Below are 23,556 nucleotides of genomic sequence, written 5' to 3'. Positions count from 1 at the left end.
TGTACGAGGCTGGATTCAATGCCTCTTAACTTCTTAGCTCCCTTTCAATGGGGAGAATCTCAAGATCCATAACACAGGGAGCTCTTGGCTGTCTGACCCCAAGGGTGCAGTGCTTTGTGAACTGACTGGTCATGCTATCATGGTCTTAGGACTCCAGATTCCACCCCTAGGGTGGCTGCAGGGCCTATGGCACGGCTTGGACCAGGGGCATCTTGGCTGAGAGGGTGGACTCAGCCTAGGGGGGTGGAGGACGGGCCCACCATGGAGCTCTCCTGATACTGCCCCCATCAGGCCCAGCCTGGGAAGAGCATCTCTGACTCCAGTAGGTCCCTGGCTGCTATAGCAGCATGTGCTCCATGCCAGGGCAGGTGGGTGGGGAGCAGCAGGGGGTCTACTCCTCCATGCAGGGGTAACCCTGAGGTTGGGGGAGACATGCACTTCTGAGAAGGTGGGCCACACATAATAATGCTGCGATAGGTATTGCTGCATCACTGTTCTGCAAGACCTGCCCTGTCATGCAGAGATGCAGCATGTGCAAGGCAAAGAGGGGGCCGGATCCAGCCTCCAAGGAGAGGTTGGTGAGAGCCAACGACACCCAGCACACATTCTGGGCTCCAGCCCCAATCCTCCAGGCCGGCCTCCTGCTTTTCCTGTTCCCAATACTGTGAAATGACCTCTCCAGTGGCTCCCCAGAATTCTTAGAACGCAGCCTGAACTCCTGCAAGGCCTCCCTCTGCAGCTGTCCTGGTCCCTGCTGCCCCTCGGTCAGGCCAGGCTTGTTCCCATCTCCAAGCCTTTACTATTGTTCCCTACCTTGGGACCCTCTTCCTGCCCTGTAGGTCTAAGTGTACCCAGCTCCTTCTTGTTATTTAGGTCTTAGCTCAAATGTCATCTTCCAAGAGAGGTCTCCTCTGATCATCCACTTATCTGCATCCGAAATGATTTTGATCTTGATTTTGCGTGTGTGCTTGCTTGTTTGTTGCCTGCTTGCTGGCTAAGCTCCAAGTACTGAAACTGTGCTACCTTTTACTTACTCTTCTTGCCCTACCCCCTAGCACAGGGTAGCACTTGGAAGGCATTGGATAAATATTTGTATGAATGAGTGAGTGAGTGAAGGCACATGCTCAATTAAATAGCGAGGGCCAACACAGCTTCCCAGGGTCCATTCAGTACCAGGCCTGTCTAGCAATGAGACTAATTCCAAGATGCGTGGGGACTGAGCATTGACTATATGACAAGCACTTTACATGTACGACTTTATTTAATCTGCCAGCCCCCCAGTGAGCTATCACCACGGGGAATCCCATTTTACAGATAACTCACTCAAGGTCAATTGGCTAAGACATCACAGAGCTGGGACTCCAACCTCATTCCGCCTGTCCCTGGAGACTGAGTGAGGGCTCAAATGCCTCTCTCTCCTGCGACCCCTGCACATCACAAGATCCATCTGTAAGTCCATGCCCGAACAGGGCAAAGGCAAGAAAAAGAGCTCCCTGAATGCAGCTGGTCCTATGCCTTTGTCCAACAGGTATCTGCCAGCCCCTTGCTCCGTGTGGGTCCCGAGGCCAAGGGCTGGAACACAGACAGCAACAAGGCTGAGCCTTGCCCTCCTGAGCTCAGGGACCCGTGTCACATTGAGCCACACCACAGTGGTCTTCTAGAACATTTTTCCTTAATTAAGGGTGATTAAAATTCCTTGGGTTTTGAGGATTTCTTAAAATTCCCTGGGGGCGTGGACAATGTCTGAATTCAGGGGAGATACATGAGATGTGGGGAGGAAAGCCTGGCCAGACAGCCAGCTGGCTAGGTAGACTGGCCTCCCAGGGCTTGCCCCAGTTTGAAGTCACTTCCTCTCCCAAATTCCAACTCTCCAGCTTTCCGGCCCCTAGCTCTGAACCCAGGCTGAGGGCCAGAGGGCACTGGTGTGGGGAAATATGCCTGCTCAGCATTTTGCAGCAGGTCTGGGAGTAAAGGCATCAGGGCTTCTGCTGAGACACTGGAATTTTTCAGTTTAAAGCCCGAAGTTCACTCTTTCTTTCTCTCTCCCTTTCATTCATTCATTCCTGGCAAACTGCGCATTCTCTCCTCCTCCCACTGCGAATCCCATTGTCATTCCAGCAGCATTTCAACCCACTGCAGGCGAAGTGGAGGCTCTCTCTCTTCCAGATTTCTCTGTCGAATTGCTGGCAAGGACAAAGCCATTAGGAGCAAGATTCGGTAACTAGCTTTTTAATTTCATGGCTGGAGGTTGTCAGGACAGTACAGAGAAAATTGCCAACGATTCGGAGAGCAGCCCATGAATCTGGGGCAGAGCAGGAGAGAACAAGGGAGCGCTTCAGCCGGGGGTGAGGTGTTGGCAGCCACTTGGATGAGAAAGTTCTCTTCTTCCGAATTTCTTTGGTTCAGATCTGTGTTCATTTAAAAAGATCAATTCAGCAATTTTTCACCCTTCCTCAATAAAGTACTTTAGACAGCTGAGAAAGAAAAGGAGAAGGGGCCCTCTCGGGATCTTTCTGTAGGACGGAACGAGCATCAGTTGGTCATCAGTTGTTATGAAATAGGGCTGTTAATTTGAGAGAGAATCGTCCTATTTCCAGGATATTTTTGCAGACTTGGATTATAAAACAACCCTACCTCCAGATTGCAACCCCAATATCAGACTGAAAAGAACTACATTCCAACCCCCAAGCTCAGCTACAGAGTTGCTGTGTGGCTGTGGGTTAGTGGCTCTCTGTCTCTGAAGTCTGCAAATTGAATGTTGAATAAAACGGTCCCTAATATTCTTTCCCACCTCTATGCTTCTCTGTTTTTACCAAGTTCACTGGAATTTCTTCGTATCTAAAGGCTGGGGCTTTTAGGTCTCTTGGGCAGAACCTCACATGGGTCTGAATGAAGAGGAATGAACTGTGACCTCCAAGGAGCTGAGTGACAAAGTGACATTAGGAAGGGTCTCAAGATGCCACTTTACCTTGTTATGCCAACCACGATTCCACAGCTGGATATACTCATGCAAGCTAACACTTAACAATAATAACGTGGTAAACTTGTACTGGGGGTCTTGTTTTATCATTCCTGGAACTCTCTCAAATACATTCTCTTTCAAATGCATTCCCCACATCCACCCTAAAAGGAAGGTCTTTTAGTCACTCTATTCTACAGGTAAGGGAAGTGAGGCTCACATGCCCAAAAGGTGACCAAGTCTGACCAGAAGACCCTTGCCTAGTGCCCTTCAGCTTGCACTGGGCTAAGATATTCAAGGCCTGCCCCTGGAGAAGCGAGTTTGTGAAAAGCAAGGGAAGGCAGGTGCATCTTGCCAGTTTCTGCCCTCCCTTCCAGCTTCACATTGACCTCTAACTGGCAGTACTGCTCCAAGGCTCTTAGTTGCAAGCAACATAAATGTTTTCTGGGTGATTTAAGCTGAAAGGGAATTCATTGAAAGATTCTAGGTAGCTCACGGAATTGACAAGAAGACTGAAGAACTAGGATCAGGAAATAGGTAAGAAAAGGGGTGGTCTCGCAGCCAGAATCACAGACAAAACTCTTGCTCCAGAACCAGCCCAGTGACGTCATTGCTGCAGCTGCTACAAACACAGGGCCCCTGTCATTGCAGCTGGAGCACCGTCCCTGCTGGCCATGGCTGTGCGCGGAGCTGCAAAGGAGGCTGGGAAAGTGGGTATCTGGTATTTTCTCTACCCATAGGAAGGCTGTGCCACCTAACAAGCCTCAGGGGGTAAAGAGTTCCCTCCAAAAAGGATGGGCATTGAGAGTTGAGATGCCAGGCAACCAAGTATCAGGCAAATGTGCACATATCAATCAGGTTAGGCTCAGTAATGCTGTAGTAACAAAAGCATCTTAAATCTGAGGGGCTTAAAAACAACCAAGGGTTATTTCTGGGTCATGCCTACATGTCCAGCAAGGGGCTTCATTCCAGGACATTCTTAACTCAGACCTCAGGCTGCCGGAGCCGCCTGATCTCAAATATTTCCCGCAGTCACCATGGCAGAGGGAATGGGTGATTAGAGCAGCAATTACAGGCTCCCGACCGGAAGTGACACACGTCACTTCCACGCATGGCTCACTGGCCAGACCTAGTCACACGGCCCTGCCTTGGGGCCAGCGAGTGCTGTCTTGCCTCAGATCTGGAGGGCAGAGAGCTGGGGAAATCTGGCAAGTAGTGTTGACAGTGCCCAGGGTCCACTGAATGGGGCCTGCCAATCAAAGCCCACCTGGAAAGGGAATAGGAGACAGAGCACTGAAATGGAGGCAGGAGAGCAGAGTTTCATTCCTGGTTGAGCCCCTGAGAACTGTACCTGCATCTAGCAGCACCTAGGGGCTAGAGGAAACCCTTACTTTGGGGTGTGGCCCCAGAAGACACTCTGCTCAAACTGCAAATGGCAGCAGCAGATGTTGGAAGCACAGCCCACGAATGAAGCACTGGAGAGCCCAGAGTAAGGGGAGCTGGGAGCCAGGCCCAGCTCTTGGACTTCAGGCCGGCAGCCTTTTTCCTGCCCACAGGCTCCTGAGCCGTGACACTGTCTGCTAGGGAAGACGAGTGCTTCACTGTAGCCCCAGGCTCCCTCTGGATATAAATCCTCTTCTTGTAACCGTCTGACAGGCAGCAGGAGCCAGGATGCCTAGAATATCCACAGGCTTCTTGGGCCCACACTTTGTTTCGGTTGCAGAGAGATGACAGGCCAGGGTGTGTCCCCAGGAAGATCCGGGGGAAGCGAGGCACTGTGAGCTGGATAGTGAGTGGGTGGGAGGCTGACTATGGGTCCCTTGGGACATGGAATGTCCTCTAAGAACAAGGTTGAAAGTGCAATTTGCAACTTGCTTATTTGTTTTTAATGTGGCTGAAACATCAGTCCCTCCTCTGATACCTTCAGAAAGTCAATCAGTACCAAATAATCCAGGTGCTGAGATTCACATAAAAGCCCCTAAATTAAAAAGAATGCAGCAGAGGCAGGACTTCAATGCAGAGGTGAAGAATTTGAAGAACTCATGGAGGGGGTCAGGCTTGGCCTTCTGCAGGACCTAGGATGGCCATGGGGAGAGGTAGGTTGGGAGGCAGTGAGCAGACTGAGCCAGATCTCCAGGAGCAGTGATGCCCTAGCCAACACCCGCCCCAGGAGATGATCTCTGCAGCCCCCTCTCTGATCTCCCTGCCTCCAGTGTCACCCCATCCACTCACACTTCCGTGCTGTCCCAGAAGAATCTTTGTAAATTTTGTATACTATGCTGCTCCTGCCCTATTGTAAAGCATTGTCTTTACCCCAAGGTCAAATTCAATCTCTGAAATTGCAGCATTTGAGGTCCCAGGCTACTTCATCAAGCTCATCTCCTGCTGGATCCCCCCCTATCTCAAACACAGGCTCTGCAACCTCCATGCAGCTCATGGGACCGGCCCTGCCTTTTCAGAATATTTTCACGCCCTTCAAGCCTCTGAGCTTTTGCTCAAACTCTTCCCTCTGCCTGGGACCCTGAGCCACTCCTTCCTCCACCTACTTACCCGGGAAAGGTTCTTAGTTGCAATAGAAATGAATTCTGGCAACTTTAAGCAGTAAAGGTATGCAGGATAGAATATGAGTGACTCTCAAGATCTCTGGGAAGGCCAGAGATCCAGGCTGAGAGACTACAGGGATAGGATCCGCACCCACATCACACCGCTGGACATCCTGTAGAGACGTCACTGCCCTGATGCTGAGACAGACACGACATCAGGTGCCTCCCATGCTGCCCACGCAGCTATTACACATCTCTGTGGGACTTCGCCCTGGGCCCTGGGAGGGCGGGCTGCATTAAACAACAGCCACCTGTGCCCTGAGAAAGCGTTCTGAACTCAGGAGTCATAAAATCTATACGCATGTCCATCCTCACCCCTGCATGGCCCCTCCCCTGTACAGCAAATCACCACAGCTGGGTCCCTTTTCTCTCCAGAATCATCATGGGAGCACGGTCTAGAGCCTGGCCCTTACCAGGCATTGTCTCATATAATTCTCACAGCATCCCTGTGATGTAGGTTCTGTTATTGTCCTCATGTCACACACAAGGAAAGAGGCTCCAAGAAGAGAGATAACCTCTCCTGGTGGTGGGGCCAGGATTCTACCCCCGACCTATCTCCAAAGGCCACAATTCTCCTGATATGTTAGAGCAGGAGGAACCCAGGCTTTAGGTATCAGGCAGGCTTGTTTGAACCCTGGCTTCAACACCAGGCAACTGATGTCCCCTCTCTGCCCCTTAGTCTTCTCATCTGTAAAATGGGAATAACATCTGTCTGCCTTGCAGAGCTTTTGTCTCAACTAGAGGTGATGGGAGTAAGGAGGGTAAGGACCAGGTATGTAGAAGGTGCGTAATCAATATTACTTCCCTTCCCCTGGCTGGCACCATGTGCTGTTCTGCCTCTCCCCGTCCCCTGAATCTCTAGGATTTCAGCTGCATTTTCAGAAAGATCCAGCACATGCTGGGGCCTGCTCAGCCCTCGGAAATGAAAGGGATTCCCACGAGCATCAGCTCAGATACTTCTGCTTGCCTCTGACACAGCCTGGCCACACCCAGCCACACCTGAGCCACACCCAGACACCCAGAGCTAGGCTTCCCTGTGCCCTCTTGGCACAGGATATGGGAAGTAGGTGGATGAGACTGGATGGCAGGAGAGCTATTCCCCTGGGCCTCACGGTCCAGAGTCCTCAGATTTAGATATTCTCTCCAAATAACGCTAAACATGCAATTGCAGATAAATATTGGCAGGAGCAAAGGAGACGTTTGTCCGCAGCTTTAAACTTTGTCCCATCACTATGCCCCAGGGCGTGCAGCACACGTGAATTTATACACATAATACATGTTGGCTGAGTGCGGTGGCTCACATCTGTAATCCTAGTACTTTGGGAGGGTGAGGCAAGTGGACCACGAGGTCAGGAGATCAAGACCATCCTGGCCAATATAGTGAAGCCTTGTCTCTACTAAAAATACAAAAATTAGCCAGGTGTGGTGGTGTGTGCCTGTAGTCCCAGCTACTCAGGAGGCTGAAGCAGGAGAATCATTTGAACCCGGGAGGTGGAGGTTGCAGTGAGCCGAGATCGTGCCACTGCACTCCAGCCTGGGCGACAGAGTGAGACTCCATCTCAAAAAAAAAAAAAAAAAAAAAAAAAAATATATATATATATATATATGTATTCTTCATTATCTTAGAAGTAGCGCAATCACTCATCACACTGTATTGTGTGTGTGGCAGCGGTGGAATTGTTAGATTGTTCAATGTTGTCTCTTACAGACCTACTACTCTTCTGATCACCCTGTTTCAACTCCTTTCTTTTATAGGCAAGAGGTGCAAAGGCCAGAGAGGATACACCGCAAACAAAGGTTGTAGAGCTTGACCTTTGCGTTCAAGTAAATCTTTACCAAAGGTATTCGTTTTAGGCAGAAGTGGCCAGCCAGAAACAAGCAGGCAGGATGGGAGTAGGAGTTGAGGAGAAAATGATTTCAAGAAACCCACGTGCTGAAAATAATCTCTCTTTCTGCTCCGTTGATGGATCTGATGTTTCTACCTAGAGAAACAACAGTTCCCCACCCTGGCCCACTTCCAGAACCCCCTTGAAAACTTGCTTAAAAATGTAAACAGCCATGGCCTGTCTCTACAGATCCATTCTGTGGGTTTGGCAGGATGACTGAGCACCTGTATGTTTTAACGAGGTCCTCAGGGAATTTCAACAAACACCAAAGTTAAAGAAGGACTGACCTAAGCTGTCTCAAAGAGATATAGAGTAAACTAGGTTGACTTATAGTCACCCATAGAAATTATCTGGGCCGGGCACGGTGGCTCACGCCTGTAATCCCAGCACTTTGGGAGGCCAAGGTGGGTGGATCACGAGGTCAGGAGTTCAAGACCAGCCTGGCCAAGATGGTGAAACCCCATCTCTACTAAAAGTACAAAATATTAGCCGGGTGTGGTGGCACGCGCCTGTAATCCCAGCTACTCCGGAGGCTGAGGCAGAGAATTGCTTAAACCTGGAGGGGCAGAGCTTGCAGTGAGCTGAGATCACGCCACTGCACTCCAGCCTGGGCGACAGGGCGAGACTCCGTCGCCAAAAAAAAAAAAAAAAAAAAAAAAAAAAAATTAATCTGAAGGCACAGGGCCCTGGGGAAGAAATTTGATTCACTCATGCATTTATTCACTCATTAGCTTTCATATTTGGTCATTCCAAAAATGACGGCTTTAGTGGAGGAACGTACTCAGGGTTGTATCACGCAGGATGTGCTAGGTTATGCCACAGTCAAAAACAACTCCAAATCTCAGTAGCTTAAAACAAAAGGTCTCTTTCTCACTCATGTTACATGTCGGGTTATCTGGGGCCTCTGCTCCATGTCACCTCACTTTGAGGCCCGGGATGGTAGATTAGCCATCATCTCAAATTTTCCTGGTTACCACGGCAGGTCGAAAGAGAGCTCTGGAGGTCTCATGTTGGTATGAAAATGGCCTGGCCTAGAAGTGACCCAAGTCAACTTCTGCTCACAACTCTTTGGCCAGAACTAGTAACATGGCCCCAAATAACCCTTACGGTGTTGGTTCTTGAGTGCTGAACCTCCCTGCAGGAAGAAGGAAGGATGCCACAGCAGGAAGGAGTGGTGCTTCTATCAGCAAGGCAAAGCTTTCCCAGAAACCCTCAGTTTCTGTCTCCTCAGCCAGAACTGGGCCCTACGGTCACTCTTAGCAACAAGGAAATCACAGATGTATATACTTTAGCCAGACGTGCTGCAGCCCCAAACAGAATTGGATCCTGTTTATAAATTAGGGGAAATGGATATTGGGTAGGCAACTAGAAGTAACTGGGGGCAGAGGAAGTATTGCTAGAGAACACGAAGTGTGAAGACAGAGGTAGAGGATGGATCCAGACCCAGCAGCAGTAGCATGCAGGATTTGGCCATGAACTTGGCTTCACTGAGTCCACCAATTTAGAGACTGGCTAAGTCAATCCCTACGTCATCATAAGATTGAAACTATCAAACTAATACATTTATTAGTGTTAACTCTAGATACATATTAGCCAAGACTTCTGCCCAATAATAGGCTACAATTAAATACATCAGGATATTGTATCAAGGCCACATTATTAGTTATTAGCTATCGAGGGCCTACTTTGTGTCAGGTTCTACACAGATATTGTCCCTAATTTTTGTGACAGTTCTTCAAGGCAGGTATTACTATCCCCACTTTACAGATGAGCAAAGGGAGGCTCAGACTGGCTAATGGATTGCCCTAGGTCACACAGCCAATAAGCAGAGTGGCTGGATCCAAACGTAACCCAAAATCCAAATGTCTCACCTTTTTCTTTGTATTGCATCAGGTTTCCTCTTTCTCTATACATCCTTTATTAATAATAATTTGACATGACAATGTGTTAAAAACACTGTGGCATGAAATCTTGTCCAAGATGCGTATTTGGTTGGAGAGATGCTAGTAGTGTTGCTTGGTGCTGGGGATTCCTGTTTATTAAAGCCCGGTTTTTGTTTTTTGGTTTTTGGTTTTTTTTTGAGACAGAGTCTCGCTCTGTCACCCAGGCTGGAGTGCAGTGGCGTGATCTCGGCTCACTGCCAGCTCCGCCTCCTGGGTTCACACCGTTCTCCTCCCTCAGCCTCCTGAGTAGCTGGGACTACAGGCGCCCGCCACCATGCCCGGCTAATTTTTTTGTATTTTTAGTAGAGACGGGGTTTCACCGTGTTGGCCAGGATGGTCTCAATCTCCTGACCTTGTGATCCGCCTGCCTTGGCCTCCCAAAGTGCTGGGATTACAGGCCTGAGCCATTGCGCCCGGCCCCTGTTTTTCTTCTTAATGTGTATCAGATCCAATCTATCATTAGAGATGCTGGAAAACATCAAAAGGAAACAAACAAACAAACAAACAAAAAAGCAGGGATCAGATGGTGCAGATGTAGCCAAAATGCTATAGACAAGGCAATCTCAAGAAACTCTGGATGCTGTTAATTAAGAAATTAACAGCTGTCCAAACTAAGAATTGGCAAGACCCCTTGGATGAATATACATAGGTAAGAAGAAAAAGAGCCACCTCATGATCACAAATAAGGACCAATAACTAGTCTACCCCAAGCAGGTGTGGTGTCTAAATGCAGCCCTGGACTCAGTCTTAGGGCTCTGGAATGCTCTCGCTTCAGGACCAGGATCTTCGATTAGAAGGTTGGAAGGTTACCAAGGCAACTCCCAGATCATCTTCTAACCTTGGGCCTGCTCCAAGCCCAAGACTCTTAGTCCAGTTTAGTCAGACATTATGGACAGATCCCTAGATTGTACTTGACCCCTCTGAATATTGACTATATTCTGACATTTGGTTCAGGGCATTATCAAAAGTCTTAAATGGCCTTTTCCTATACCTAGAAGAGTAAATTTCCCATTCACTCATCCTTTTTTTTTTTTTTTCATTCATCCATCATACATATGTGGAGAGCCTCATGTCCCAGGCACTGTTCCTGGTGCTAGGGATGCAATGATGGTTGAAATGGACAATCCCTGCCTTTGTGGAATTTAGAGGCTAAGAAGAGAAATAGAAGTTAATTAAAAAACCTCCTGACCCAAATGTAAATTCATGATGATAATATGTTAGTAAACATTTGCTGAAGACCAGGAATTGTGCTAAAATGGATTGCCGAAATGGCACTCAGGCCTCTCCACTGTCCTGGGGAAACTAAGGTTCAGAGGGATGATCCAGCTTTGCCAGCTGGGATTCCAATCCAGAGTCATCTGATGCAAAAAGTCCATACATTTGACTACTTTCTTATATCTCCCTTGGCAAACGATAGATCTCATTTCTTTTCCAGTTTCTGTGAGGTCTAGATTTGGGCTTGTGGAAGTTCTACTTTTTCATGTAGCCTTCGACAAAAAATATTCCAGCACCGAAAATGTGTAATTCTTTGGGGTCGGGCAACTTATTACAGACAAGTTTTAATACTGAGAAGCAACAACAATTTGCTACGTGAAGGATACCTGAAAACCAGATTACTAGCTAAGCCAAAGTTAAAACAGTGTTCCGCACAGACATTTCCGAATGTTTTGGATTATTAATACAGCAATGGCGCTCTCTGATGACTGCTGGTGTGTATTACATGTCTCTTGACGGGAAGAATACATTTTGGATGTTGTGGAGGCCTCCTATTCCACGGTTTGGATAAATAATAAGCCTCCCTTCAGCTTGGTCATCTTCATTCCTCATCCCCTTCCCCTTTTATCCCTCACCATTTACTTTGATTCCAGAGGGAAGGTCATGGATACAGAATGCAGCCTCTTGTCAATGTTCAGAGACCCAGCAACCAAGACACAGGTCCCCATGACAGACAGTGAAATTGTCACAGTGTGAACCAAGTGCAGACAATCTCCAGGATCACTTACCCATTTAAGTCACCACAGATTCATCCATCATCTCCTGCTAGAATGCTCCTTCTTTTCTGAAGATTATGGCCACGCATAATCCTACCCACGCACTCTGTGATGCTATCCCACAGCTTTAGGAAACAGACAGGAATTTATACATTCTCTTTGAGCTAAGAACTATTGTGCTAAGAGCTGGAGACACAGTGATGAACAAGTCATGGTCCCCATTCTAAATCTTACACCCTATCAGGGGACTCAGGTGGCCAATTTGTCTGTAAATCATTCACTTCCAATTATAATAATTGCTACAAAAAATGAGGCTTTGAGTGTCTGTAGCATGGAGGAAATACCTCATTGGATCTAGGGGTCAGAAGAACTTTCCCTGAGGAAGGAGAGTAAGGTGTGGGGTGCCAAAAATGGAGAAGGGTCTAGTCAGGGTAATCAGGGGCTTGGAGAAGAAAGAACCTGGGGCTGAGGCAGCCTGAACTGGGCTTCTCCTGGGGCTAAAGGTGAGTGATCAGTGTGGAGTCAACCAGTAGGAACAGGCATTAGGTAACCTCAAGGATGGTGAGCTATTAAGAGAGAATGTTTGTCATTAACTGACCCATTGTGAATGATTGAGCTGGTGTTAGAGGATGCGTATAATCCAACACCTGAATGTTTCTTTTGAGGGTTAAACTCTCTTGGCCAGGTGTGGTGGCTCACACCTGTAATCCCAGCACTTTGGGAGGCTGAGGCAGGTAGATCACTTGAGGTCAGGAATTCGAGACCAGCCTGGCCAACATGGTGAAACCCCCGTCTCTACTAAAAATACTAAAATTAGCCAGGCATGGTGGCGTGCACCTGTAATCCCAGCTACTTGGGAGGCTGAGGCAGGAGAATTGCTTGAACCCAGGAGGCGGAGGCTGCAGTGAGCCAAGATTGCACCACTGCACTCCAGCCTGGGTGATAGAGTGAGACCCTGTCTCAAAAAAAAAAAAAAAATTAAACTGTCTTGAGTACTAAATATTGGTGTGGATCTTTGCCAATTCTGCATCTTCCCAGGAGCCAAGGATATTGCAGAATTTGCAATTTACATCCCCTCTACTGCTTGTGTAAGATGAGGAACTAACAATAGCAGACATAATTGCTGAGGTTGGGAGAGGGAGTTGAGCCAACAATAGGCAAAAGATGAAGGGAAGAGAGGATAATGGTGGCAGCTATGGGATTCCACTGGTGAATTGTGGCTACTCAAAAAAATCAAGATATAAAGCCTTACCTATTGTGGGATACCAACTAGCTCTCAGGATACCTCAGGCTAAAATGCAAGATTTAGATCCTCAAAACCTGGGTTCAGATCCTACCCTTCTACCTCTAGGTATGTGATTAGGTTAACAAACTTTCTTCTGCCTCCATTTCTACGTCTGTAAATAGCAATAATAGTAGTATGTATCTGCTTTTTAAATTATTGTGAAGAAGTGCGTGTAAAGTGTATAGCGTCGCGCCTGGCACTTTTCAATTATTCAATATTGGCTTATTATTGACAATATTTAATATTTGGGAGGAAATCCACACACACATAAGAGAGACTTAAGGAAAACTTTTATTTTCTTCTTCACACTTTTCCGTTATTTTCCAATTTTCTAAAATGAGTATGCATTGCTATTAAAACCAAAAGGAGGGAAACCCACAAATTTCTGAACAATAGAAGTTTGACTGTTCCACTGTTTCCGGAATTTCCCGGAACATGTTGTTCAAGAAGGACGTGGGAGTGTATGCTAAAAGCACAGATTGCTAGGTCTTGGCCCGTAAATACTGGATCAAAATCTTTAGGAAATAATTCTGGTAATCTATACTTTTAATCAGCTCCACAGATAACTGTTATAATCAGGCACTGCTGGGACGTGTTGATTGAATGGGAAGTCAGCAGAGAGTGGGCGGGGAAGGCCAGGCGGGTTGCAGCGATCACGAGGCCTGCGCCTACAATTCCCATATTGCCCCGCGAAATCGCGACGAGCAAGCCCGAGACCTGCCGGGAGTTGTAGTTTCCCTCGGCTAGGCCGCTGCCTATAAAGAACGCCGGAGATGGCCATGGAAAACTTCCCGCCCCACAATGCAAAGGTCAACGGTGACGCCATCTGGGGAGCGCCTAGAATCCAACAGGCCGTTTCTGCCGCGTCCACCACAACATCTGCTGTACCACAGGGGGCCTTCGCCGCCGCCGCCCCCACCACCACCCCCGCCGCCATCGCCGCCGCCGCCGCCACCACCACCACCGTCACCTCCGCCGCTGCCTCCTTGGGGCCCTCCTCCTTCACCGCCCCCTTCGCCACCTCTACACATTTTAGGCCTTCTGTCCTGGAAAAGAAGCTATAGTCGGTCTCCCTTGTGGGCCCGGGGCGCAGCCATGGCGGACGGCGGCGGCGGCGGGGGAACTGGCGCGGTGGGCGGCGGCGGAACGGGCCAGGCCTCTGCCGGGGCAGCGACTGGCGCTACTGGGGCCAGCGGGGGCGGTGGCCCCATCAACCCGGCCTCGCTGCCTCCCGGCGACCCGCAGCTCATCGCTCTCATCGTGGAGCAGCTCAAGAGCCGGGGCCTTTTTGACAGCTTCCGCCGGGACTGCCTGGCCGACGTGGACACCAAGGTAGCTGCGGCCGCCTGGGCGTAGGGGAGCGGGGCTGCACGTGAGGCCGCCGGGTGGCAGCTTTGATTTTCCAAAGCCTAGAGCAAAACAAAAGATAGCTTAGAAGTCTCAGCAGTGAGGTCTTACACCGCTTGGGGCAGCAGGGAGAGCTTTCTGAGCGATGCACACGTGGGTTCCCGCCTGATCATTTACTACTAGTTGTGATTTTACCCAGTCGCTTCTCCGAACTTGGGGTTTCAATGTGGGTTTTAGAGCCTAGACCGTGTCATTCCCAAGATGGAACTCTTCTAAGGTCCTTAATAACAAACTTCGAAACCAAGTAGATAAGCGTGCTTTAGAATTTCCACCTGTTCCGTACTCACCACTGAGAAGCTGGCGTTAAACACAATGATTTGAACACACAGTCATCACCATTTTACAGCTGTTTATTCCTTTTCTCTAGCTCCTTGTTTTGCAGACTAGTACGGCGTTGAATTAATTGTAGAAACAGCACCCTTATTTTGCACTTCATCATCGATTAAAGGAGATTTGGTGCCTAGTTTAGATCCTAATGCCACAGGTCAGTCCCAGCAGTAAAACACTATTTCACTTTACCTACTCGTCAGGGTGGTTTGGATTCAATGAGATAATGGGTGTTAAGTATCAGACATACAGTAGTTGCTGGAATGTTCATTTTCTTCCTTTTCAAAACTCGTCTAACCACGACTATGGTTGTAGGTTGGGAGACTGTCACTGGACTTCTACAGGGTAGTGATTTGTCCTGCCAGAGCCTGTCATGGAAACATTTTGCTTACCTCACAGCAAGACTGTGAGCTTAAAATTAGACCTTAAGATAGGGAAAAACGTAGTGTTTATTCGTTGAACGTTTATTGGCCTCTAGGTGCCAAGCTGTGTGATTACAGGAATAAGTCACTACCCCATCCTCAAAGCTTATAGTCTAGGATAGAAAACTGACATGTAAACCAGGTGGTAAATACGGATGTAGAGAGAGAAAGTGGTATACACTGTTCCTTCTCCAAGATGAAAAGCCCAACTAGAAGTGCTGTGCTTGAAACAAAGTAATTTAATACATATACATCCCAGATAAGTATTGACAGAGCTTTCCTAGGACAAGTTCTCCATTCATATTTCTTATATTCCGTTAGGTTTTGTGTGTGATTTTAAAACAAAAGCGACTACAGTAGCCCGCCCCATCCAAGGTTTTGCTTTCTGCTGTTTCATTTACCCAATTGTTGCGGTATGGAAGTACTTGCGTTCAGGTAACCCTTATTTTACTTCGTAATGGCCCTCAAAGAAATTCATGCGTAGTGTATATAGGGTTCAGTACTACCTGAGGTTTCAGGCACCCACTGGGGGTCTTGGAATGTATACCCTGAGGGGGAGGGGACTACCGTCTTGAGCGGCTGTTGAGGGAGAGTGGTTGGAACCTTCCCATGTGCAGCTCCTTAGCTGTTCCTTCTGAGAATTCCAGGTTGTTTTAATTCTTGAAGATAGTGTTTTTTCAGGCATATCTTATCTGAGACCTTTGTTGCTTTAGCCCAGTGGTTCTCAAAGCGTGGTGCTTGAATTAACATCAGCATCACCTGAGAACTTGTTAGAAATGCACGTTTTGGGCCCCACCCCAGATTGCTGAAGTATTTAGGGGAAATTGAACAGATGTCAGTAATTTGCTTTGCAATGCATCCAAAAACAAATAGAACTGATAAGTGAACAGGTGGAGGGGTTGGTAGTACAGTAAAACGTTATGAGTGGGCTCATGAGTTCCTTTGACTTCTTGAACTGAGATGATTCTATATCGCCTGGGTTTCTTACATGTTTTGGTGGTGACGTTCACTGTCCTTTGTCCTTTTTCAATAAGCAGTTCGTATCATCTCAAACCAGGTGAGATATTTTGAGTAGAAGGTATGGTATCAGGATTTATGCTTACAAGGGACAAAAATAATCCTAACTGCTTTATGCAAAGGTGAGAATCTATTGTCTCATGGAATCCAAGGAAGGATTGAATGAACAAACTCTCCCAGAGGGTAGACATGCGTTTGGAACCAGATATTCCCCATTCGTTCTATGTCTCTTATCTCTGTTGGTATCTGTTTTACTGTTGCTCCAGAGTGGAGTCATCCATTTGGTTACTAGTATCTCTTGATTACATTTTACAGCTTCTTCCTCTAGAGAGAGGCTGTCAGCTCCAATCTGGGAAATCCCAGGGAATGTCTGCCTTGTCTTAGCGTGGCTCAGGCACGCACTCGTGGCACCCTCTGCCCTACCCTTGTGAAGAGAGGAAGACAGTTACTAGAAAGCAGGCGTTACTAGGCAGATAGCACATGGTATCTGTGAATTTTACTCCTCTGCCCCCATTTCCTTGCCTTTCTCTTTTCCAGGTTTAGTGGAGTCTTTGAGTTTGCTCTCTCAGCCTTTTGGAAGAGGCCAGTCATGGAATTGAGGCCTGCTGGTTCCTTTGTCAACTTCATTTCCCTGACTGTTAGCAAACTTTGCCACAGTAATGCTGCATAGCAAACTGAATCTCAGCAGCTTATAACCAGCACTTGTTCACATGTTCATGGGGCGGCAGGTCTACCAAAGTTCAGCTGAGCTAGGAAGGCTTCAGCTGGTGGCTTGGCTGCAGGCTGCCCGGGTGTGGGTCCAGGCTGTGGGTTGATGTCAGGCCTGCTGCGTGTAGAACTTCTTAAAAGTAAATGGAATAATATAAGTAACGTGCCTGGCATTGTGCCTACCCACCATCAAGTGGGCATTTATGTTAACCATTAATTCCTGACTGCCACACTGCATGGTGATCTTCTTGCACAATGGAAGTGTATTTAGACTTAATAACATTTCTGTGAAAAACAATGTTCTGAGAGACTGAGTTCAAAACTTTAGTGCATATAACTTCTGACCTTGCCTCCTCTTTTTAACATTTTAGCCAGCTTACCAAAACCTGAGGCAGAAAGTGGATAATTTTGTGTCAACACATCTGGACAAGCAGGAATGGAATCCTACAATGAACAAAAACCAATTGCGAAATGGTCTGAGGCAGAGTGTGGTTCAGTAAGTAAGCAGAATTTAAAGCTTTTGAAAAGGCAGTCATCACAAGTGTGATGCACAAGGAGGTTGAGGTCTCTGTTTAGTCAAGGTTGATGGGACTTTGTATCAAGTATTACTTAGGAGTTGCAGCAGTCTGCTCCTTTATTAAGGTTAAAGTAAGCAAAGTACTCAATTGAAATTCCAGTTTCTGCAGCCTGTGAAGGCCTCCTGTATGCATCTCTACTGGGTGCATCAAAAGACATTCCAAATTGTGAGACATGTTCCCTGCTCTTTGAAGTTTCAGTGTCGTCCAAACATATATGTATGAGTTTTATACCAAGATATCAGGGTTTGGATCTTGGGCAAGAGGAGTTGGATCTTAATTCTCACAGGTGAATGTGAGTTAAATAAATTCTTTGAGTCCACCAGGACTGCCACCTCTAAAGTGTAATGGTGACAGCTTTCAGGAAGGCATAGTCTTAATAAAGTATTGTACTTCACAGTAACAAACTGAACCTTAGTTAATAAAGGTGCTATTGATAGCTTATCTGAGTGACTTTTCACTGTCACTGGGCACAAAAGTGGAGGTGGAGGAGGGTACAGAAATGGGAGAACACATTAGTGATTGCCTGGGGTTAGGGATGGGAGGAGGAGGTGTGACTTCAAAGTGGTAGCATGAGGGGGAACTTGCGATGGTGCAGTTAAGTATCGCTGAATTGTGCTGTGCTCATGTGCAACAACTCGTATGGTAAAGTCACACGGGGCTACACACACAAATAAGTGCAAGTGTAACTGAAGTCTAAATAAGGTCTGGATTGGACCAGTGTCATTTTCCTGGTTTTGATACTGCACTGCAGTTATGCAAGGTGCTGACATTAGAGCTGGCTGGGTGAAGGGTGCGTGTGGAACTCCCTGGGCACTTCTTCACAACTTCCTGTGAATATGCAGTGATTTTAAGATTTTTAAAGTTTTTAGAAGTGTTTTACTAACAAGCTAGTACTTCCAATATGGCTGAATGCTGGGAAGAAGCCTGATAGCAGAAGATGCCCAGTGCCTTGTCATTCCGGAGTCAGTACCGAGTGCCTTTCCCTTTCTCCAGAGAGCAGACTGGTGGCACCGGGCTCTTTCAGAAAGAAGGGGACAGTAGCTGCCCCTTGCTGAGCCGCTCTTTATTACATGTCTGGCACTGGTCTTTACATGTATCACTCATCCTCACGAAAAGCCTGTTTCACAGCCAAAGTCACTTGTGTTTACCCTATCTTGAGTAAATCAAAACACTGAACATTTTGAAACATTTGGAAAGTTGCCATGATTCTATGAAGGCTGTTAACATTCCTTTGATTTCCATAATGAGCATGGATGTCATTCTAGAGGTATGCATGTGGCACTTCTTGCATTTCTTCAGTAGGAATTGTAATACCGAAAAGTGCACAGAAGTTCAGTAAAACAGATAATTAGAACATCCCTTGATCACCCAGGTCGAGAAATGGACCCACACCCCCTAAAACAGCCTAGCTCCGGACATACCTTCCTCCTTTCAGAAGTTTGCCATATTCCTGACTTTTATGCTAATCATTTCCTCTCTTCATAGTTTTTACCACCTCTGTGAAGTTGGTTTTTTTTCCTGCTTTTTGATTTGACTTAGAATGTGTTTAACCTGAAAACATGAACTTGGCTTTAATACTGGGACATTTCTCCACAATTCTTGCTAGCATTTTGAATTTGAGGCAAAATCTACTGAAGCTTTGAAATGCAGACGTTCTGCTTGCCCCCAGGTGCTCTCCTTAGATGGACACTGCAGGCCTTCAGAGCATTGGCTCACTGGCCTGGCTGTTCTGGCCCAGATGCTATAACCCAGTGCCACAGCCTAGAGGGTTTAACAGGAAATTAGCCTGTACTATTGAACTGAATTATGAAAAATAACTCTTTTAACTGTACAATATTTGTTCATTCCATCTTCTACGTTGGGCTCCTGACAAGATTTTATGTTTTCCTCAAAAGCTTAAGAATCTCCAGGAAAGTGAGTTCCACTCCCTTGGTACTTGGTTTCCCCTGATCAGGGGTATTGGTCAGTTGGGGATGCTTTAACAAGGCGCCATAGACTAGGTGGCTTGTAAACAATGGAAATTTACTTCTCACCATTCTGGAGGCTAGAAGTCCAAGACCAAGATGCCAGCATGGTCAGGTTCAGGGGAAGGCCTTCTTCCAGGCAGCAGACTGCCAACTACTTGTTCTTCTCGTGTGGTGGAAAGAGGGCTCGCTAACTTCCTGGAGTCTCTTTTGTAAGGGCATAAATTGCATTCACGGAGGCTCTGCCCTGATGACCCAATCACCTCCCAAAGGCCATCACATTAAGGATTAGATTTCAACACAAGAAGTCTGGGGGACACAGGCATTTAGTTGATAATATCAAGCTTTTACATCTAGTAAAGGCCCCTGTGAATCCAACTCAGGAAGTGCTTTGGTAAAGTTGGAAAAGTATTGGCTTGTGACTGAGGAGAGGTGGCTTTGCTTTGTAACTGACCCATAGCCGGATGCTAACTTTGCTGCATTTAACGCTGCTCATCACTAAGGGCAGATACTGTCTAGTGCCTGGTCTACCTGAAAATGTGCCCTTCAGTGTTCTTAATGGTGGTGTATTTACATCTAGGCGTCCTGTCGATAAGCTGTTAGTTACCATTGAATCCAGGAAGCACTTTACACACTAATCATCTTTCCCAGTTCACAGCCTGTTTCTTGTCTTCTTTGTCATGATGTACATTTACTCATGTCTTTCCTTTGCTGTACCCTGACAGACCATTTGCCCACTTGCTGCCTGGCCTATTTTTACCCAAAGGCTTAAATGGCCTCTGAAGTCTCAAGTCTACAGGAAAATAAGTAAAACCTGGCCACATGCTTGTGATGGTATTGGAATATTTCAATCCTTTGAGAAGAACACTTCACTTTGAACCTTACGGGCTATTTTCCAGACTGTCCAAATATGATTTGTTTCCTCTCACCATCATTTCCAGTACCCTGTCCCAAGTGTTTGAATACAGACATTGATATGCTCTGATTTTTGCTCTACTTCAGAAAAGATTGGGGATGTAATTTAGCCCTCTAGGAGCTTGGAACTAATTTGTTTGTCTATTTCTTGTTTGCCTCCAAGTTGCTTATTATATGTTACAGGTAGCAGCTACAGCTGAAGGCCATGGTGAATTGCTGGTGATGTAAATACTCCCAGCCCTGACTGATTGGCCTTGTTTAAATTTTGAGGATTAGTAAACAGTTGCTGCTGGAGCTACTTCTGCTTAGCCTATGAAGAGAATAAATGTGGAAGAAAATGGAGTCAAATTCAGGGCTCACTGGCTTTGACAGTACGAGGAAGCTTTTCAGTGCCACACGTGTCAAACTCTTTCTCACCATGCTGTCATTTGTTTGTCGTTTTGGAGCAGCTTAGTTTTGTTTTTGGTTCCTTTGTACAAGGTTGGGTGATTGTGGGTGAGATTGTGCAGTAGGAATAACAGCTGCTGGTTGAGAATTGCCCCTCAAAAGTGAAAATAGCTTGAGCTGTATGTGGTAAGTGGATTGACCTCTAAACTCCCTAGAAGGGCTGTAGCTTTGAAGGTGGACATTTATTGGGCTCCCACATGACACTTATTGGGGCTAAAGATGAATCCCGAAGGAACTAAATAACAGAATGATCTGTTTGTCTCCACAAGGTCAGGCATGTTGGAAGCTGGAGTAGACAGGATTATTTCTCAGGTGGTGGATCCAAAACTTAACCACATCTTCAGGCCACAAATAGAACGAGCAATTCATGAGTTCCTGGCGGCCCAGAAAAAAGCAGCTGTGCCAGCACCCCCTCCAGAGCCCGAAGGCCAGGACCCTCCAGCTCCATCTCAGGACACTTCCTAAGGTCCAGTATCCTATCTTCTGTCCAGGAGTATGCATCTCTGGCTTGTAGATATGTAAAATGGATAGGAATGGGGTAGGCCGTAATTGAGGATCATTCAGAAAGTATTTACTGCAGATGGACTTCACCTACTGTTATAAGTCACTTTTTACTGAGAACTAACTAGTAGTATTTTCCTGTGTCAGTGACTTTCTGTTCCACCAGAGCTAAACATGTAAGCTATGGATAGATGCTTCATTAGAAATCAACTGGAATGACTGATGTGCATAAAGAAGATTCAAATGAAAGTCTTATTTTGCTGAAATGTTTAAATGAGTCTCTCCCCTGGACATGAGTTAACTTGGGCTTGCAATTGTATTTAAAATCAAGCAGTGCCTTCTGAAGTGGTATCCTAATGGGATTCAGAGTCTGCTTTGAGTGTGACTCGGTTTCCATGAATTTAGAAGGAGTTTGTTTACCACTATCGATTACCATGGGATTCTTCTGTTAGGAACACTCCCCCTTTTTAAATTAAATTTGGAATTAAATGTAATTTTAAACAGCTGTAGATGTACAAAAGAATGCTTTTTGCAGGTTTTGGGAGACATTAGTATGAGCAGTGATGAAGCTAGCAGTGGACTTTTAGCCATTGTTTGTGACTGTTGGGGTATATTTTATCCCTTCATTCTGATTTGGTGTTCTCTTTTTAAGATTCTCTGAGATGCCTATTATAATCAGTAAGTGAAGTGAATTAACTAGGGCGTTTTGAGGGTCAGTGATGAACAACGCAAGAGCATCAGGATTGTCTTTTTTTGCCTCTATTGAGAGAAGCCCTTGAGTCCAATATGGAGTGTAAAACATTCATTTTAAGTCTTTCTTTTTAATTGTAAATTCCTTTAGGAACATAAAAGAATATAGTCTCTCATCAATAAATAACATTTTGATATGATTATCTTTCCTTTTTAGAATATGCCGGACACCTTTTGAAAGCTAATTTTTGGTGAAGAAATGGATTCAGTTACGTAAGAGTGCAACTTCAGACTGAAGATAGGCCAAGGTTGTCACTGATCTCAAGATTTCAACCTGACCATGGGCAGTAACCAGATTGAAAGGGGAGCAAGTTCGGCAGTGGGAGAGTTGACCGTGTCACCCCCTGCATTGTGCTGCCATTTGGCCAGCCTGTCCGAGGGCATGACACCAAGTAGACACTACAGAGAGAGAAACACTACAGCAACCCAGGGTTGTCCTGAAACAGACTTTTATACTTGAACATGGAGACTACGCATGGACTTTAGGGTTTGTGCTGTGGGATAAACGGAAGCTACAGTGAGAACATAGCCAGTCCCAAAGACAATTTCAAAGAACAGTGACAGTAAAGGTTAGCTGGGAGTTGTCTTTGACAGTGCTTATTTGATACTGTCTCTCAGAGTTTGCAAACCGGATTGTACAAGTCATTAGCATCAGATAGCTTTAAAGTTGTGACCTTCTTGTACAGGAATCTTCTAGCCAGTTTCCTTTCCTTCGTAATAAGTAACGAAACATGAAATCCTAGAATGTGTGAGAAGTTCAGACATTAGGCATAAGGAAACTTGTTTGCAGGCTCTCTGTCCAGGGCTGCTTCCTGTCCTAGAGGGGCCAGTGAGTCTTAGGTATGTTTATTTTATTCTCACATTTGTGTTTTTTTAGAAAAGTGAATGGTCAATAAATGGCTTATCTTTCATAATAAAATCAATTTGATACTCTTACTCTGAAGCTTCAGCTGAAGCTTAGACTTCAGGTCTGTGAAGGGCAACCTTTGTCCTCTGCCTCTGTGCACCACACATGATCTAGTGGCAGTGAAGATTGGTACATATAACTTGGAACTATGAAACTAGTAGGTGTAGCTAGAAGCAGGGTGTTTCTCTCCTCCCTGAGCCATTACTGACACTGGTCTTTAGTTGAGGTAGTCCGTGGTGTGTGTCAGTGTTTGTCAACCTTGAGTGTGCAGAAGTAGCACCTGGGGATTGGGGAAAATGCATATTCTGATTAAGAAGTTCTGGGTGGGACCTAAGAGTGTTTCTGATAAGCTGCCAGGTGATGCTGATGCTGCCAGGCCTCTGAACATACTCTGTATAATAAGCCTTGGATAATATATCCAAGATTATGTCAAACTAAGTCTGTGGTTCTTGGTTGAGTCTACTGCTGCATATTGCTGCTAATCTGATCAAAATTTTAACCAATTCAGTTGGTTCCCTGTTAAGACAAAGGCTCCGCTTCCACCTTTACCATGAATACCCCTATATTAGGACTGCAGTGCCATATTCAGCAAGATGCTTGGTAGCATGTACCCTAATTTTAAAGCAAACTGGCCACATGTTTAAGGCAGGTGCCAGTTATATATCTGAAGTGTTGTCTGTTCCCACCTGGTAGGTGCAGTTCCATTTCAAGCTGCCTTACAGTTGCAGGAGTCAACAAAGTTCTTAACCCCAGAAAATGGGCCCTCCATTCCTCTCTACTACTAGGCAGACATGGAGTGGCCAGAATTGCCAGTACTGTGCTTGCAGAAAAGCTGCTCAGACTAACTGGAGTGTCTTCTCTTCAGGACCACAAAGCTTTAATGGGAAGTTCCTTCCCTGTGAGGCATCCTTCTGGGAGGGAGATCTCCACGCAGCTACTTTGTGTT

At 46.3% G+C, this 23,556-nt stretch overlaps 1 protein-coding gene across 1 annotated transcript; it reads left to right on the top strand.

Moving 5' to 3' along the window:
- Positions 1-13,407: 13,407 nt before the first annotated feature.
- BOD1 (biorientation of chromosomes in cell division 1) lies at positions 13,408-22,639 on the top strand. Its single transcript, XM_032158650.2, has 4 exons — positions 13,408-13,999; positions 16,920-17,044; positions 20,722-20,918; positions 21,861-22,639. The coding sequence occupies exons 1-3, from the start codon at positions 13,469-13,471 to the stop codon at positions 20,915-20,917; spliced, it is 852 nt and encodes a 283-aa protein (XP_032014541.2). The 5' UTR covers positions 13,408-13,468; the 3' UTR covers position 20,918; positions 21,861-22,639.
- The last annotated feature ends 917 nt before the right edge of the window (positions 22,640-23,556 follow it).

Source organism: Hylobates moloch, unplaced genomic scaffold (assembly GCF_009828535.3).
Source record: "Hylobates moloch isolate HMO894 unplaced genomic scaffold, HMol_V3 SCAFFOLD_6, whole genome shotgun sequence".
NCBI lineage: Eukaryota > Metazoa > Chordata > Mammalia > Primates > Hylobatidae > Hylobates > Hylobates moloch.
Note: the sequence above shows the minus strand (reverse complement) of the source record. Positions and strands in the feature narration are given on the sequence as shown.

Coding starts and splice junctions, on each gene's coding strand:
- BOD1 (XM_032158650.2), top strand. CDS start 13,469: ATGCAAAGGTCAACGGTGACGCCATCTGGGGAGCGCCTAGAATCCAAC. Junction 14,000..16,919: donor TGGCCGACGTGGACACCAAG/GTAGCTGCGGCC, acceptor TTAACATTTTAG/CCAGCTTACCAAAACCTGAG. Junction 17,045..20,721: donor CTGAGGCAGAGTGTGGTTCA/GTAAGTAAGCAG, acceptor TGTCTCCACAAG/GTCAGGCATGTTGGAAGCTG.